Here is a 16,876-nt window from a genome sequence, read left to right as displayed (position 1 = left end):
ATTCAACATCATCCCCATGCTTAAATTCTGTACATGGCAGTAAAGCTCATAGGGCGCGATTTGACCATCATGTGGATCTGGGAATGCTGGTTAAATAGTGGGAAAGGCCAAAACCAAGATCCGTGCCGGATGCGAATCAGTTTGCCATCTAACCAACCTGCTCGCGATAGCGGGTTTCAGATATCACCCAAATATGCCGTGCATGTCATTAACCCCAATTTGCATTCATTTCCATCTCATTAGTGAAATTGAAGTTGAATGTAAAAGCCTCCTGGGAATTAACCGGCTCCCCAGCAAGAAATCATATGGGCATCGTTTAGTACTCCTAAAAATGTGAAGCTGGCTCAATGTCTGCTGAGGGGAATGTGGTGATATGATCACTGTAAATACACAAGGGGTTCATGTAAATACACTACGGCTAAGTAAACACTAGAGGGAGCACCAGAGCCATCACGACATGCAGATATACAGCTAATGAACACGTAGAATAGGACTCGACCAATGGGCAGTCAAGACACTCAGAGGTGACACCACCACAAGGGGGCATTACACAACCCATATACAAGGACGGGACACACATGCTCTGTCTCTTTCCACAGGCGACACTTTGAGAGTAGGACAGGGGCAGATCAGAGGCATCACACCCACCACGTGGCTTAGAGCAGACTGGTTAGTTAGACTGAGTTACTATAGCAAGATTAGCAGGAGAGTCAAACTCATAGAGAACTGTGCTGATGGTTCAATAAATCACATTGAACTTACTTTAAAGTCTGGAGTATCTTTTGGTCAAAGCTGCATCGAGTTGCAGCCTGTGTTATCCCAGCGTATATAACACAACAGGGAACGGAGGAGATGAGTGGCCATTTCTATTCCCCAGCAGGCAGCTCAACGTCACCAGGACCGTTGCCCCAGTACTGGCGGGGGGGGGGGGGGGGGGAGGCGGGGTTGGGCTTGGTTGGGGCGCTGAAGCATTCCAGGTAGGGGTCGCTCCTGGGCCGAGGAGTCGAGGAGGGGGTGAGGGGCTTTTCATCTGTGAGGCCTTTAAATATTGTGGCTACCCATGACAAGGGCAACTAGAGCTGCTGCGTGTCTGTCCTACCGAAACCTTCCAGGACAGAACCCTGTTATATGCTGAAGATCACTTTAACTCCCTTAGACTGTGAGCAGCCTCTAGCCTCACAGGTGAAGGCTATTGCTAATAAGAAATTGGCCTTGTTAGTTGTGAAAGCACTTCACAGCTGCAGGTTGTGTTTGCTTCTTGCTCCTTCTGATGGCTGCAAATGCCTGGAGGCTGCTGGTGCTGTTTCCTTCCTTTTTTTGGTAGCAGGCCCCAGGTTGGCCACCAGCATTTCCTTCTCCCTGACGATGCCTGTAGGACCCTGGAGGCTCCATTGGAAAGAGGAGCAGCTGGAGTGAGGCCACTGCATCACCTGACTTTGCCAGCACTGGCGCCTCCCCGTTGTCTGCACCATGCGATGCTCCTCAGTGGCTGGGCCATTCTCTGAAGTGCCCCGTCATTGTCCACCTGCATATGGGCAGCACGGTAGCATAGTGGTTAGCACTGTTGCTTTACAGCCCTAAGGTCCCTGGTTCGATTCACGCTTGGGTTACAGTCTGTGCGGAGTCTGCACGTCCTCCCCGTGTCTGCGTGGGTTTCCTCCAGGTGCTCCAGTTGTCTCCCACAAGTCCCGAAAGACTTGTTAGATGACTTGGACATTCTGAATTCTCCCTCCTTGCACCCGAATTAGCACCCGAATGTGGCGACGAGGGGCTTTTCACAGTAGCTTCATTGCAGTGCTAATGTAAGCCTACTTGTGACAATAATAAAGATGATCATTATTATGATCTAGGACACGTCCCTCGGCGGCTGGGACATGCTCCGCAGTGCCCCCGAAATATCTACCTGCGTCTGAAAAACATCCCTCAGTGACTGGGACATGATGTTGAGGCCCTCAGCTGTGGTCGTCATAGACTGAGCCATGCCTTGGATACCAGCACTCAAAGTGCTGACCTCCTGCTGCAGGCTTTCCACTGTGTTCGTTACCTTAGTAGTGCCGGCCTCAGTGCCCCGCATTGTTGGCATCATCCCCTATGCCCGTAGCCTTTGGGACTCCTCCAATCGGCTACGCGCTCACTGGAATGTCGCTGACATCCCTCCCTGACTCTCACGGCCGCATCATTTCATCTGTATCAGCTCTGGGATGACCTGTCCAGAGGCTTGGCATCTGACTGGGGCTCAGCTGTGTCCTGGGATCCAGCAGATCTCCGGCTGCTGGCTCCTTAGGATGTTCCTGCCTCCACCTGATGTGCATCATCAACTGTGTGGTGCTCACCAAATTGTGCACCTGATGTGCATCATCAACTGTGTGGTGCTCACCAAATTGTGCACCTGAAGCCTGCCCACTAATGTCGTCTACTGAAGTGTGCGTCTCTGCGCTGGTGGAAGGTGGGGGTGATAGCCGAGATGCCTCAAGGGTGGTCTCCTCGGAGTTCTCCTCCAAGGTGATCTCATTCGTGGTGGGGAAGGGTGGGGGTGAAATGACTCGGGATGGCCCCGCCCCATCAGATGGAGATCCTGCGAGAGAATGGACATGTGGTCAGTGAGAGGGAAGGATCATTTTGTCTGACACAAACAGTTCACTTGAGACAGGTCATCTGGGTGAAGGAGCAGTGGATCCTCACCTCTGCAGCAAAGGCCAATCTCGCTGTCGGTGACTGCTCTCTCCTTGGTCAACCCCGCGATTTCCGGGTACTCCGCTAATCCTTTCAACTCTGGAATCAACCTAGTGAATCTCCTCTGCACATTATCCAGTGCCAGTACATCCTTTCTCAAGTAAGGAGATCAAAGCTGTACACAGTACTCCGGATGTGAACTCCGCACCCTATACAGCTGTAACATAACCTCCCTGCTTTTAAACTCCATCCCTCTAGCCTTCTTAATTACTTGCTGCACCTGAAAACAAACTTTATGCGATTCATGCACTATGACACCCAGGTCCCTCCGCATGGCAGCATGCTGCAATTATTTACCATTTAAATAATAATCGATTTTGCTGTTACTCCCACCAAAATAGATGATTTCGCATTTACCAACATTGAACTCCATCTGCCAGACCCATTGCCTACTCACTTAAACTATCTATATCCCTCTGCAGAATTTCAGTGTCCTCTGCACACTTTATTCTACCACTCATCTTAGTGCCATCTGCAAACCTTGACAGATTACACTCCAGATCATCTATGTAAATTATAAACAATTACGGACCCAAAACTGATCCCTGAGGCACACCACTAGCCACTGATCGCTAACCAGAAAAACACCCATTTATCCCCACTCTTTGCTTTCTGTTAGTTAACCAATCCTCTATCCATGCTAATACATTACCCGTAACGCCGTGTGCAGCCTTTTGTGCGGCACCTTATCAAATGCCGTCTGGAAATCCAGATACACCACATCCACCGTTTCCCTGTTGTCCACCGGGCTCGTAATGTCCTCACAGAATTCCACTAAATTAGTTAAACCTGTCCTGCCTTTTATGGACCCGTGCTGCTTCTACCTAATGGGACAATTTCCATCCAGACGTCTCGCTATTTCTTCCTTAATGATAGATTCAAGCATTTTCCCCACTACAGAAGTTAAGCTCCAGCCTATAGTTACCCTATAGATCACAGGGGTCCATAGCAGGTGGCATGTGTGGGCACCGCAACAGGACATGAAGGGACTGTGATGGTGGATGCCTGGGGGTGCTGAGGAACAAGCATGAAGAACGGATGTGTGGAGGGTGCGAGGTGTCAGCCAGTGATTGGTGGAGGTCATTGGTCTTCTTCCGACATTGGACAGCAGTCCTCCTGGTCATACTGCCCACACTGACAGCCGCTGCCACTGCCTCCCAGGCGATATTGGTGACCCTGCTGCTGGTCCTCTGACCCCCTCGGCAGAACGAGATGCTCCGTCTCTCATTCCCAGCGCCGCGAAGCCTGGCCGGGTTTCATCCCCAAAGCGAGGAGCAGGTCCACGCGCTGCCATGCTTGTGTGTTGACTGGGAGTGAGAGGTGTGGGAGCGTTTAAAAGCAGCTCCCCCTTGTTAGCAGTGAGACACTGAGACACGAGTCTGGTGAATCAGACGGTGAGCCAGCCAGTAATGGCAAGAAGCTTGTGGGGCTCATTTATGGCACTAAGTGCCAGTAAATACAGGCCGCGATCTCACCAACGTGGCCAGCAACCCGCCAATCACGCCCAAAATGACACTTAGGAATGTTTCTGTTAATTCACGCCCCAGTCACTGTTCGGGATCAGACACATGGGCAGGGGTACAATGCTTCAGGATCAAAGGTGACTAGGAGCTTCATCATGCAACTCTTCCCTGTATAATTACTGTCTGAGGTGTTGTGGTCTTGAGTTACAAGTATGAACCAGACTTGTATCATTCTTTGGCACAGTTCAGGATAACAATGCCAATAAAAATGCTTTCAAACTGAAGTAACTCTTGCAGTGTTTTTCTTACCGAAGATGCAAAACATGATACTAAACCCAGAGAGAGAGGCCAGTTCTGGGCATCAGTCTATAATTGGATTCAGTACGGAGTCTCACAACACCAGGTTAAAGTCCAACAGGTTTATTTGAAATCACAAGCTTTCGGAGCGCTGCTCCTTCATCAGGTGAAGTGCCCCAATAAAACCCGTTGGACTTTAACCTGGTGCTGTGAGACTTCTTACTGTGCGCACCCCAGTCCAGCGCCGGGACCTCCACATCATAATTGGATTGGTTCTGATTTATCATTTATGATGTTCATTGCATGACAAGCATTGATTTCAGGTGAAACAAATTTGACTTTACTTTATAAGACCATCATGATCTCTACCTTAATGTCGGTAAACAATGATGTCAATGATGTGGGGGTTATGGTGGGGAATGGGCCTAGGTAAGGCGCTCTTTCAGAGGATTGGTGCAGACCCGATGGGCCGAATGGCCTCCTTCTGCACTATTTCAGGATTTCTATGGTTCTATTTAATTGCTGTTCAAAAGAATCTGAACATGGCTAGATTTTAAAAAATTTTAGAGTACCTAATTCACTTTTTCCAATTAAGGGGCAATTTAGCGTGGCCAATCCACCCTACCCTGCACATCTTTGGGTTGTGGGGGTGAAACCCACGCAAACACGGGGAGAATGTGCAAACTCCACACGGACAGTGACCCAGAGCCGGGATCGAACCTGGGACCTGGGTGCCGTGAGACTGCAGTGCTACCACTGTGCCACCGTGCTGCCCTTGAACATGGCCAGGTTAACCATTACTGAAACTTGTACTTTCCAAGGTTTGGCTACGATGGGGGAGGGGATTTTTATCGCGCTGGGCGGGATTTTCTGGTCCTTCCCACCTGCAGGATCTTTTGGCTATGCCGAAGGTACCCCCTGCCCCCCCCCCCCCCCCCCCCCCCCCCCCCCCCGAGCACAATCTCCTCAATTTCAGGCAGGTGCAAATTTTTCCCTTCACAGAATTATACAATTTTCTTTTGAAAGCCTTGCTTGAATCTGCCTCTGCCACATGCCGAGGCAGTCCTTGCCAAATCCCAACCCCTCTCATAGGAACATAGGCATTGGGAGCAGAAGTAGGCAATTCAGCCCTTCGAGCCCGCTCCGCCATTCAATCAGATCATGGCTGATCTCGTCCTGGTCTCAAATCCATCTCCCTGCCTGTTCCCCATATTTCTTTAACCAGTGTTTTATCAGAAATATATCTATCTCCCTCTTGAAACCATTTAGCGACTCAGATTCCACCGCACTATGGGGCAGTGGTTTGTTCCACAAATTCACCACCCTCTGCGAGAAGTAGTTCCTCCTCATCTCAGTTCTAAATCCACCGCCTCTCAACCTATATCCGTGACTTCTCGTTCTAGATGCCCCACAAGAGGAACATTTGGTCTAAGTTTACTTAATCAATCCCATTTAGTATTTCATGGACCTCATCCTTCTAAACGCCAGCAAGTACAAGCCCAAACTGTTTAATCTCTCCTCATACGTCAACCCTTTCATCCCCGAAATCAATCTGGTGATTCTCCTCTGAACTGCCTCCAATGTCACCACATCCTTCCTCAAATAAAAAGACAAAAACTGGACACAATACTCCACAATACTTTTGCAATAAACGCTAACATTCCATTTGGCCCTTTTATTACATTTTGTACCTGTATGCAGACTTCCTGTGATTCATGAACAAAGACACCCAGATCCCTCTACCCAGATGCATTTTGAATCTACTTTCCATTTAGATAATCATTTGCCTCACTGATTTTTCAGCCAAAATGGATAACCTCACATTTATCCACATTAAACGCTTTCTGCAAAATGTTGGCCCAATCGTCGAGCTTATCTATGACGATCTGTAAAATCTTTATCTCCTCCTGCTTTCCCACCTATTTTAGTATCATCCGCAAATTTTGCTGTGTTACATTCTGTCCCTGCTTGCAGATCATTTATACAGGTTGTGAATAGTTGAGGTCTGAGGAATGACCCTTGCAGCACTCCGCCAGTTACAGTTCGCCAGCCAGAGAAGGACCCATTTATCCCAACATGCTGCTTTCTGTCACTTAGCCAAACCTCAATCCAATCTAGTACGCACCCCAATCTCCTGTGATCTCACCTTCTGGACCAGTCTTTTATGCAGCACCTTGTCAAATGCCTTCTGGAAGTCTAGGTGTACCACATCCAGAGGTTCCCCATTATCCATCTTGCTGGTTGTCCTCAAAGAACCCAAGGAAGTTTGTCAAGCATGACTAACCCTTCAAAAAACCAAGCTGACAATGGTGGATTGAGCATTGTCTTTCCAAATGTTCAGTCATCTCCTCCTTAATGATTGATTCCAGCAACTTCCCCACTACAGAGGTCAAGCTAACCGGTCTATAGTTTCCTACATATTGCTTCTGCCCCTTTTCGAATAGGAACATCACATAAGCATGTTTCCAATCCACCGGGACTCTTCCAGAATCCAGAGAATTCAGAAATATCATAACCAATGCATCCACTACCTCTGCTGCCACCTCCCTTAAAGCCCTAGGGTGCAGGCCATCAGGTCCTGGAGACTTATCTGCCTTTAATCCCATTAGTTTATTCAATACCGTCTCCCTAGTGATGGTTATTGCACCAAGTTCCCCATTATCCATCTTGCTGGTTGCACCCTCAAAGAACCCAAGGAAGTTTGTCAAGCATAATTAACTCTTCATAAAACCAAGCTGACAATAGTGGGTTGAGCTTTGTCTTTCCAAATGTTCAGTCATCTCCTCCTTAATGATTGATTCCAGCAAATGTGTTCCCCATTTTGTTTTAGAAATTTAGAGTACCCAATAATTTATCTTCCAATTAAGGGCCAATCCACCTACCCTTCACGTCCTTAGGTTGTGGGGGTGAGACCCACGCAGACACGGGGAGAGTGTGCAAACTCCACATGGACAGTGATCCGGGGGCCAGCATCGAACCTGGGTCCTCGGCACTGTGAGGCAGCACTGCTAACCATTGCACCCTTTGTGTTCCCCATTGTGTCACCTCACCAGTATCATCCCCTAAAGGGCCAACATTTGCTTTAGCTACTCTCTTCCTTTTTATATACTTATATAATCTATACGCAAAACAAAAAGGTTTTACTCTGTCTAGGCCCCTTGTGATTCTGAGCATCTCTGTCAAATCTCCTCTCAATCTTCTCTTCCCCAAGGAGAATTCGCTGCCTCTCTAATTTATCCATGCAGCAGAAGTTCCTAATCTCTGGAACCATTCTCGTGAATCTTTGTTGCACCTTGGGATGAGCATCTGAAGCTCCTGGTGCAATCAGGTGGGGGTTGCATCACCATTTTAGAAAGAGGGCATGGGAGGGCTCTGAACTGATTTCAACAGCAGGGTGCCCTGGAAACCTGGGGGGCGATTCCCCGAGCCCTGCGCCGGGTCGGAGAATCAGAGCAACCGCGCCACGACGCCCCGACGCCGGTGTACGATTCTCCGAGGTGCGGAGAATCAGCGCCATTTGCGTTGGCGCAGCGCCAGCCGCGGGCCGCTGGAATCGGCGGGGTCGCCGACTCTCCGGGCCGAATGGGCCGAGCGGCTGCTCCGACACGACAAAGTCCCGCCGGCGGCGTTCACCCCTTGTCGCTGCCGGCGGTAACTCTGTGGGAACGTTCGGGGGCGGCCTGTGGGGGGGGGTGGGGAGGGGGGCTCCCTCACCGGGGGGACCTCCGATGGTGTCTGCCCCGCGATCGGGGCCCACCTATCGGCGGGCCGGCCTCTCTGTCGGTGGGACTCCTTTCCTCCGCCGGCGATGTTACATCCCTGCGCCATTGTTGTGCGGGGCGGCCTGGGGGAGGACAGCCAATGCGCATGCGCTAGTTGGCGCCTTTTATGGGGCGCCGGATCTCCGACGCCGAGGCCCCGCCCCACAAATCACACCACGCCCCTTCCAGCCCCACTGAGGCCCCAGAATAGGGGTCTGGGGACGGGCGCTGACGCCGGAGTGAAGCACTCCGGTTTTTACTCCAGCGTCGGCACTTAGACTCCCGTTGGGAGAATCCCGCCCCTGGTGTGCTGCGCATTCCTGAGGTTAGAAATGATGCTGAGACCTTCCACACCCCTTTTAGAACGCCCTACCCAAGTGACCATTTCTTCATTTCATTGTCTAAATAAATCTTGGCTGGACTGTTCCACCATCAGGGCAGCCTGTCCTTATCAGGGGCATTCAAGAGAATTATAATCTGAAATCAACTGATTCAGCATCACCTGCGAATTGAACCGGGAACATTTTGGCCTAAGCTGACATATTCTATGCTTGTTTATGTAACATTCCAAAATATGAAAGAAACAAAAATAATATCCCGTGATAATTATGGAAAATATATATTAGTTAACTGATTTTGTCAATGTTTCATGTAAAGTTACTCTGGTACAGAGATATTAAATTACAGTGTGTACAATAGTCCTGGCACACAAGGTGCGGGCAACTGGGAATATGGGCACTACGCAGACAGCTCCAAGGATCCTTTGCCCCAACCCCTCTGCCCACGGGTATAAGAGTGGTTGGAGAGTATTGACCAGATGCATAACGGACACTGTTTCTCTCTTTGTCTGAGCCACTCATTGTGTGAGCCAGTCAGTGGAGGTTGTCACAAGCAGCAATAGATTCTTGCGGGTGTTTGTACGGAGTAAATCCGACTTGTGACCTGTGAGTCAATCTATATTGTGCAGAAGACTGATTGTAACTAGCTCATTATGTTGAATGATACGAGACAGTAAGCAGATTCCACCGGTTCGCAAACCCTTTTTAAATCAATACAAAGGTCCACAATTAATTTCCTCCTCTGGTGAGGTCAGCAAAGTCCCTGTGGGATTGCAGTCGGAATGAATTTTCCTTTTGATATCTTTCCGTTAGTGATGGTTTGTGGCAAATAGGACACTCGGCCATTCCTCAGATGTTTCAAATTTGCTCGAATTGTTATCGTTTCAGGCGGTGGTTTCCCGAACCGATCGACTGACGCCCCATGTAAATTTCCAGCTGGATTCTAGCTCGGTGTCTCCTGAAGTAATAGTTGAACAATCTGGATCTGAAGAAGGCTACGTAATTGTCATCACAGGGAAAAAGGTACACTTTGCTTTGATTGTAAATGCAGTCCCTGTTCGTCTGAAAGAGTGGTTTCTGAAGATTATTTCATCTTCACCTTCAAATATTTGTTTTACTCACAATGTGACGTGACAACTAGTCAATTTGAATTTCATGAATACAACAGTGCGACTTTATTCCCCCATGATGTTGTTTTTAAAAAAAATATTTTTTCTCTTCCTTTTCACATTTTCTCCCAAATTTACACTCAACAATAAACAATAATTAGTAACGAATGTAATGTCAATCCCCTTTTCAATAACAACGATCCCATCCTCACCAAACCCCAAACATTAGCACGCTTGTTAACATAAACAAATGACAAGAAGGAACCAGGAATCACCCATAGTCACCATTAACACATACAGTCCCCCTCCCCCCAACCCTCCCAGCCCCTAACCCCCATGATGTTTAAAGACACAGATGTGCTTTCGTACATTAGGGTCGGCCAGCCAGGCACCGACTAGAGATGACCCAGTAGGGGACTGCTGGAGTTGTACGTAATAGTTAACCTGTTAAATAAAATAAGTTTTGTTTTTCCCCACAACTCGCGGTGGACTCCTTTAGTTGCCCCTCACAAAAGAGACTGCGAGTTGCGAATTGCCACAAACTGAACAATTTTCACTGTTCCATTAATAACCTTGTGAAAACATTAGCTCACCATCAACATCCCCACGGTTTTCAAGAAATTACTTCACTTGCACTGTTAAAACTAATTAAACCTGACGCCGAAAGTTGCAACTGGTACTTAACAACGTAATGACCGTTTTAATGGAGAGATTTATGCTCCTGCAATGTCACTCAACCGATTCAACCCAGAAAGGGAACAAAACTCAAATTATGATGTTTCATTCCTGGATGTAGTAAATTGTTCTTAGATTTATTAAATTTGAAACAGAAAAGCTAACCTTTTTATCATATTTCTCTTTTCTCTCTTTCTCTTAATTCACCAGTCTCTTTCTTTCCCTCTCTTTATTTCTCATTCTGTGTCTAATTTGATTCTAATTCCCCTTCCTTCCCTATTTCATTCTCTATCCTTAAATATCAATGATTAAGGAGATAGAATGTTGGTTCCATCATTTACTCAGATATAGAAGCGGAGGAGGATATAGAAGAATTCCTGCAGTACAGAAGGAGGCCATTCTGCCCATTGAGTCTGCACCAACCGCACAAAAGAGCACCCCACCCAGGCCCACTCCCCCACCCTATCCCTGCAATCGCACCCAACCCGCACAACTTTGAACACTACGGGGCAATTTATCATGGTCAATCCACCTAACCTGCACATCTTTGGACTGTGGGAGGAAACCAGAGTATCCGGAGGAAACCCACGCAGACACGGGGAGAACGTGCAAACTCCATAAGTCTCACAAGGTCGGAATTGAACCCGTCCCTGGCACTGTGAGGCAGCAGAGCTAACCACTGTGCCACCGTGTCGCCTCGACCTTGCTGTGCTATTATCAGCTTGCACCATCCAATAATTAACATTTCCACGAAAAATACCATGGGGCACATGATGAGATTCCCTATTCCAGCAAATTCCGGGGTTATATGTTTCCTTCCCCCTCCCAGCAGGGGGAAGGTGAAGTCCATTTGAGCTTGTGGAGTGATATGTTCATTCTTTGTCTAATGTTGTGGTTGCCTTCCTGAAAAGAGCAGTGAAACAACTTTTAGCAAATCAGATTTTCCCATTACAACCAATGTAATAACTGTAGTTAGGTTCTGTAATAACTGTAGTTAGGTTCTGTAATAACTGTAGTTAGGTTCTGTAATAACTGTAGTTAGGTTCTGTAATAACTGTAGTTAGGTTCTGTACGATCTTACCCATCAGGAAAAAAATCTAACTTTATTCCCTGCAAGTTGAAATATTATATATTTCTAAATTTCTATATTTGTAAATGAGATAACTTCTCCCAATTGTCACTTTACCTCCCGCTCCCTCTGGCTCCTCAATTCTCGCACTTGCCGCTTCCCTCTGACACACTCTCTCACTCGCCTCTTCCCTCACCGCTCCCCCGACACACCCTCCCGCTCGCCTCTTCCCTCGCATCCCTCCAGCTCGCCTCTTCCCTTGCATCCCTCCAGCTCACCTCTTCCCTCGCATCCCTCCAGCTCGCCTCTTCCCTCGCCAACCCTCCCGCTCGCCTCTTCCCTCGCCAACCCTCCCGCTCGCCTCTTCCCTTGCATCCCTCCAGCTTACCTCTTACCTCGCATCCCTCCCGCTCGCCTCTTCCCTCGTCAACCATCCCGCTCGCCTCTTCCCTCGCATCCCTCCAGCTCACCTCTTCCCTCGCATCCCTCCCGCTCGCCTCTTCCCTCGCCAACCCTCCCGCTCGCCTCTTCCCTCGCCAACCCTCCCGCTCGCCTCTTCCCTCGCATCCCTCCAGCTCACCTCTTCCCTCGCATCCCTCCCGCTCGCCTCTTCCCTCGCCAACCCTCCCGCTCGCCTCTTCCCTCGCCAACCCTCCCGCTCGCCTCTTCCCTCGCATCCCTCCAGCTCGCCTCCTCCCTCGCATCCCTCCCGCTCGCGTCTTCCCTTGCCAAACCTCCCGCTCGCCACTGCCCCTGACCGACCCTGCCTCTCGCCTTTTCTCTTTCTTCCATTTCTTAAACCCTAGCTGTGAGCTAGGGTTCGGGAGAGAGGCAGGGAGAGGGAGGAATGAAGCAAGAGGTATTCTGATTGGTAGAGTCAGATAGGCAATTGTAGCATGGGGAAGGGATCGGGGAGGAAAATGCTGAGAGGGAGAAAGTCTGGCAGCGGGAAAACGCCAGGGTGCGGGAGAGATTCTTGGCACAAAACAATGCTGAAAAATCCTCATACTAAATGCGAATTCCGGGCCAATTATATCTGGAATTCTGAACATAGAACATACAGTGCAGAAGGAGGCCATTCGGCCCATCGGGTCTGCACCGACCCACTTAAGCCCTCACTTCCACCCTATCCCCGTAACCCAATAACCCCCCTAACCTTTTTGGACACTAAGGGCAATTTATCATGGCCAATCCACCTAACCTGCACATATTTGGACTGTGGGAGGAAACCGGAGCACCCGGAGGAAACCCACGCACACACGGGGAGAGCGTGCAGACTCCGCACAGACAGTGACCCAAGCCGGGAATCGAACCTGGGACCCTGGTGCTGTGAAGCCACAGTGCTAACCACTTGTGCTACCGTGCCGCCCAACGTGAAACGATGCTGACTGAGGAAACTCAAATCCAGTTCTCTGTAGAAAGTAGGCCCTCGTGGACTTAAAATGACCCTCACAGCAGTACCTGTCGGCACAATATATTTGGAATGTTATGGCCACTCAGTTTAAATTTATAATAAATTAATAGTTTACTTATCTGTTTTGCTAATGGGATAGAGAAGCATTTTTATTGATGTAATGAATTCCCAGCTGTTCACAAACTAATTGCATCGTAAAAGTTTACTATGTTCTTTGTCACTACTAGATCAGCAGAATTCCTTTAACAGGACCAGGGTGTGGCCATTTCTTGTCCTGCAGTAAGTGTTTAACAGCTCCTTCCTTCATGCGGTGTGGCTGGTGTGGAGCGCGCTGCTCCAGAATACAGGAATGTACAAATCAGATATGGGCCCATAATATCTGCCCTCCTGTCATCAGTGAGGTAAGGATTCCTACTGTTTCTGAACACACAATAAATGAGTAACTGACTGTGTTGCCTTGGATTTCATCCCTGGTACATTTGCAGCCCTTTTAATAAAAAGTACATTGGGTGCATTTAATTCCAACTTCGTCAACAGGAAGATTGTACGATCGAAAATCCTCAACTGATTTACTGTGACATAGATTAACCCTCGTCACATTCGGGCTTGGCTACCAAAAGCCCATGGAACAAATTCCCAACCTTCTACCCAGTTTTAAGCTTGATTCAAAAAAAAACATCACTTAGAAGTTTTGGGTCACTTTTTTTCTAAAAAGAACACTCGCTTGATAAAGTCCGATCGAGAATGTTTGCTGGCCCGTAAGTAATTTTTATCAGCTGGATTTCACAGGGGGTGGGGGTGGTATTGGTGCCACCACCCCCTCCTCCCCCCACTCCCCTCCCCCGCCCCACACATCCCTCCCCCTTTCCAAGAGATGGCCAGCAGCCAACACACGTAAAAAAAAATAGCCCACCCCGCGATCATAACGGGCTAAACAGGAACCGAGCAGGTCTTGTGTCTTTGGGGGCAGTCCCAACATACTCAGTAGTGGCTGCGGCTGGGCCTGCAAAGAGGCCTCCGCAGGACTTCAGTGTGTCCCAGACGCAGGTAAGGCCCTTACGTTTACGCCAGGGCGGGACCAGGCAACCCAGGGAGGGCGTTGGCGATGCGGGACAGGGAGGCCAGGAAGGGAGTTACATCTTGGGAGGGGTCAATGTGCCCCCAATGTGCACAAGAGCACCCACCAGAGGCGTCCACTATTTTTCTCTTCCTGCCTTTTAACCACGTGTTTAGGAAATGGCCCACCCGCCCACTGCCTCACGCCTGCCTGGGCAGTGTGATATTTGGGACAATTGGCTTGGTAACGAGATCAATTCACCATTAATGATTTATTTAAAAATGGCGGGCAGGTGGGCGATCAATTTCACCGTATTATGGGATCAGCTCAGGGTTGCGCGGGAATATGGTAGCAACCCCACCTTCGCTTTGCCGGAAATGCATGGCACCACGGCACAGCGTGGCCGGTGAAATCCGGGAGACTCCCGGGATCCACGCAGCTGGCAATGCCTCGCGAGATTCAACACAATCTCATGTTGCAAGGGGAATCCCGCCCACAATGGGCGGGACCGCATTTGAGCAAATCTGCATATTGGAGCGAGGCAGTAAGTCTTACTCTAATGTGCAGGTTCCCGAGGTACCTGAGGCTTTGGGATTCAATCCCTTCGCCTCGGGGAACTCGGGCGAGTGTTCATTTGATACTTGTCCCCACAAACGGGTACCAGAGGGAACGGCACTCGTAGGGGTCTCCAAAGGGATCAGAGGCCCCCAGCTGCATGTCCTTTGAACAGGGTGGTGCCCTGCTGGTGCTACCTGGGTGCTAGCCTGGCACTGCCAGGGTGTCCAGGTGGCACTGCCACCTGGAAGGAGGGGTGCCAAGGTGCCAGTTTGGCACAGCCGAGGTGCCAAGCTGAGGGTGTGATCGGGCTGGGGTTACTCGGTGTGGGTGTTGGGCGGTGCCGGGCTGGGGGGAAGGCTGGTGATTCTTTTGGGGGCCTTGTTGATCGGGGCGCCATTTAAAAATGGTGTCTCAATCGCTCGCTGCAGTGGGGTTGTCCGGTGAGCAGAGATCCCCGGAGTACAAAATGGGGCTATGTGCAGCCTGGGCCCCGCGTTCCCTGTTCAGGCTCCTTGCGAGTCGCCATGAATAGCCACGTGTTTCCCGGCACTGTGAGTGCCCGGAGACACGCGGCTAAACGCGCTCACTCGGGGACTTGTTCCCTTTTGGGAAGATCGTGCCCTAAGTATTTGATGATTAGTGTTTCTGTCTAATATGTAAAACAGCAATATGTTTAAATATTATCCTGGATTAATGATCCAGTAATGCCACATTGAAGGGTTCAATTTCCAACGCCACTGTGCTAAAGTCGCAGAATTTTATGGCATCAAGCCAGTCAAGCCTGTGCTTTAAGTCCCACTTCGTCCCTTTCATTTCCCAAACATTTTTAATTTTGTTCCCACTTCCCTTTTAAAAGCCGCTAATAGACCTTCTCTGGCTTTTCTCGCAGAAAGCCGGGATGTGAACACATTTCCCTCAAGTGTACGGCTAACGCCCTGGGAATAGATTGGTGGGGGTCTGCAGTCTCTGGAGCTGATGATGTGTCCCCTAGTCACTCGATGGGCCGAGTGGCCTCCTTCTGCACTGTAAGGGTTCTAACAAGTGGAGAGTGTGTGTGTCATACATTGGCAATGGCTAAATGAGGAGTGTGCATACACAGCAAATTTATTATGAATGTCACAGATTCTGCTTGTACTGCACTTCCTGGTGAGGCATTTACTGCCACAGTGCCCTCTGTGCAAAAATACTTTCTGCAAAATTCTCACTCATTCTTTTATGATGATGCATCGACACCATCTAGCTGTATTATATATCATCGAGGTACTGAATCACTGACCAGGATAAATAGTTTTAAATTATCAAAGCCTTCATTGTTTTTACAGCTTTATCAATTTATCCTCCCAATATTTATATCTGTCTCTTTCAGTCAGTGAGTCAGTGGAATGATCACTGGTCACACTGCACATCATCTCAGTCAACTAGTAGTAAAAAGCAATAAGAATATAGACATTAAAGGAACAAAGTGTGTCTAAGTGGCTGAAGGAGTGGTAGAGACAGAAGTCATAGAAAACCTGGGGGGGGGGGGGGGGGGGGGGGGGGCGGTGATGCTGTAAATTAAACGAGATTTGAAATTTAAACTGCACCATTTCGGAAAAGGACAAGGAGCCACTGCAGGAGGGAGGGCCGTGCCCGATGAAGTGTCCCACCACCCAAACTGCTAATCAATCGCTCACTTCTGCCCCGCCCTGGCCCTTCCCCTTACCACCACCCCACCACCACCCCCCCCCCCGCTCACCCCTCCCCTCACCCCCCAATATATCAACCTGCACAACACCAGCAACCTCGCTGGGATCAGCTCAGGGTTGGGCGGGAATATGGTAGACAAGCCCACCCCCTCATATTTTACATGACCCCTGACTGAAAACAGGCATTCATGATGGAGGGGCGGGGAGGGGATGGGGAGGGGGGGGGGGGGGGGGAAACAAAGTTATAACTGGAGTTCAAAGTCAGTGTTCAGATTAAGGTTGCAAGCCAGGATATTGTTTGTGAAGTTGCCTTTGAGGTTTGTTGGAATAGATCAGAGGCCAGAAATGAGGTTAGGAGTTCAAGTGGTGGCCCGCTGATAGGATTGGATTTAATGAGGCTCCGGAGTCCCTTCCCGCACCCCCGGTGATAAAGTTGCTTGGTCATTTGTGTTGGGCTGACATGAGAAGGTGCCAAGACTAATAGATGCCTTCCTATTTGTCAGTGTAGGTCCTCCGTGAACCTTTCCTGGTGCGCATCATGAAAAGATAATGAGACCAATAGAAAAGCAGTGTTTCTGGTACAAATAATAACAATCCTTTTTTGTTAGATATGAAAGGAGCCATTTAGCATTCTAAAGAACACTAGCAACTTAGATTTACGCAGTGCCTTTAAAATGTCCCAAAATGCTTCAATCAGCATTATAAAATTAAATATGA

The 16,876-nt window shown here is 49.1% G+C and overlaps 1 protein-coding gene across 1 annotated transcript in view; it reads left to right on the top strand.

Annotated features, from left to right (window-relative positions):
* met (MET proto-oncogene, receptor tyrosine kinase) overlaps window positions 1-16,876 on the top strand; it is a 210,761-nt gene that overhangs the window by 101,110 nt on the left and 92,775 nt on the right. The window contains exons 4-5 of the mRNA XM_072485264.1: window positions 9,481-9,615; window positions 13,087-13,260. Coding sequence (XP_072341365.1) covers window positions 9,481-9,615; window positions 13,087-13,260 — 309 coding nt within the window. The remainder of the gene's footprint in view (window positions 1-9,480; window positions 9,616-13,086; window positions 13,261-16,876) is intronic.

Source organism: Scyliorhinus torazame, chromosome 19, assembly GCF_047496885.1.
Source record: "Scyliorhinus torazame isolate Kashiwa2021f chromosome 19, sScyTor2.1, whole genome shotgun sequence".
NCBI lineage: Eukaryota > Metazoa > Chordata > Chondrichthyes > Carcharhiniformes > Scyliorhinidae > Scyliorhinus > Scyliorhinus torazame.
The sequence above is the reverse complement of the archived record's forward strand: the minus strand, read 5'-3'. Positions and strand labels throughout refer to the sequence as shown.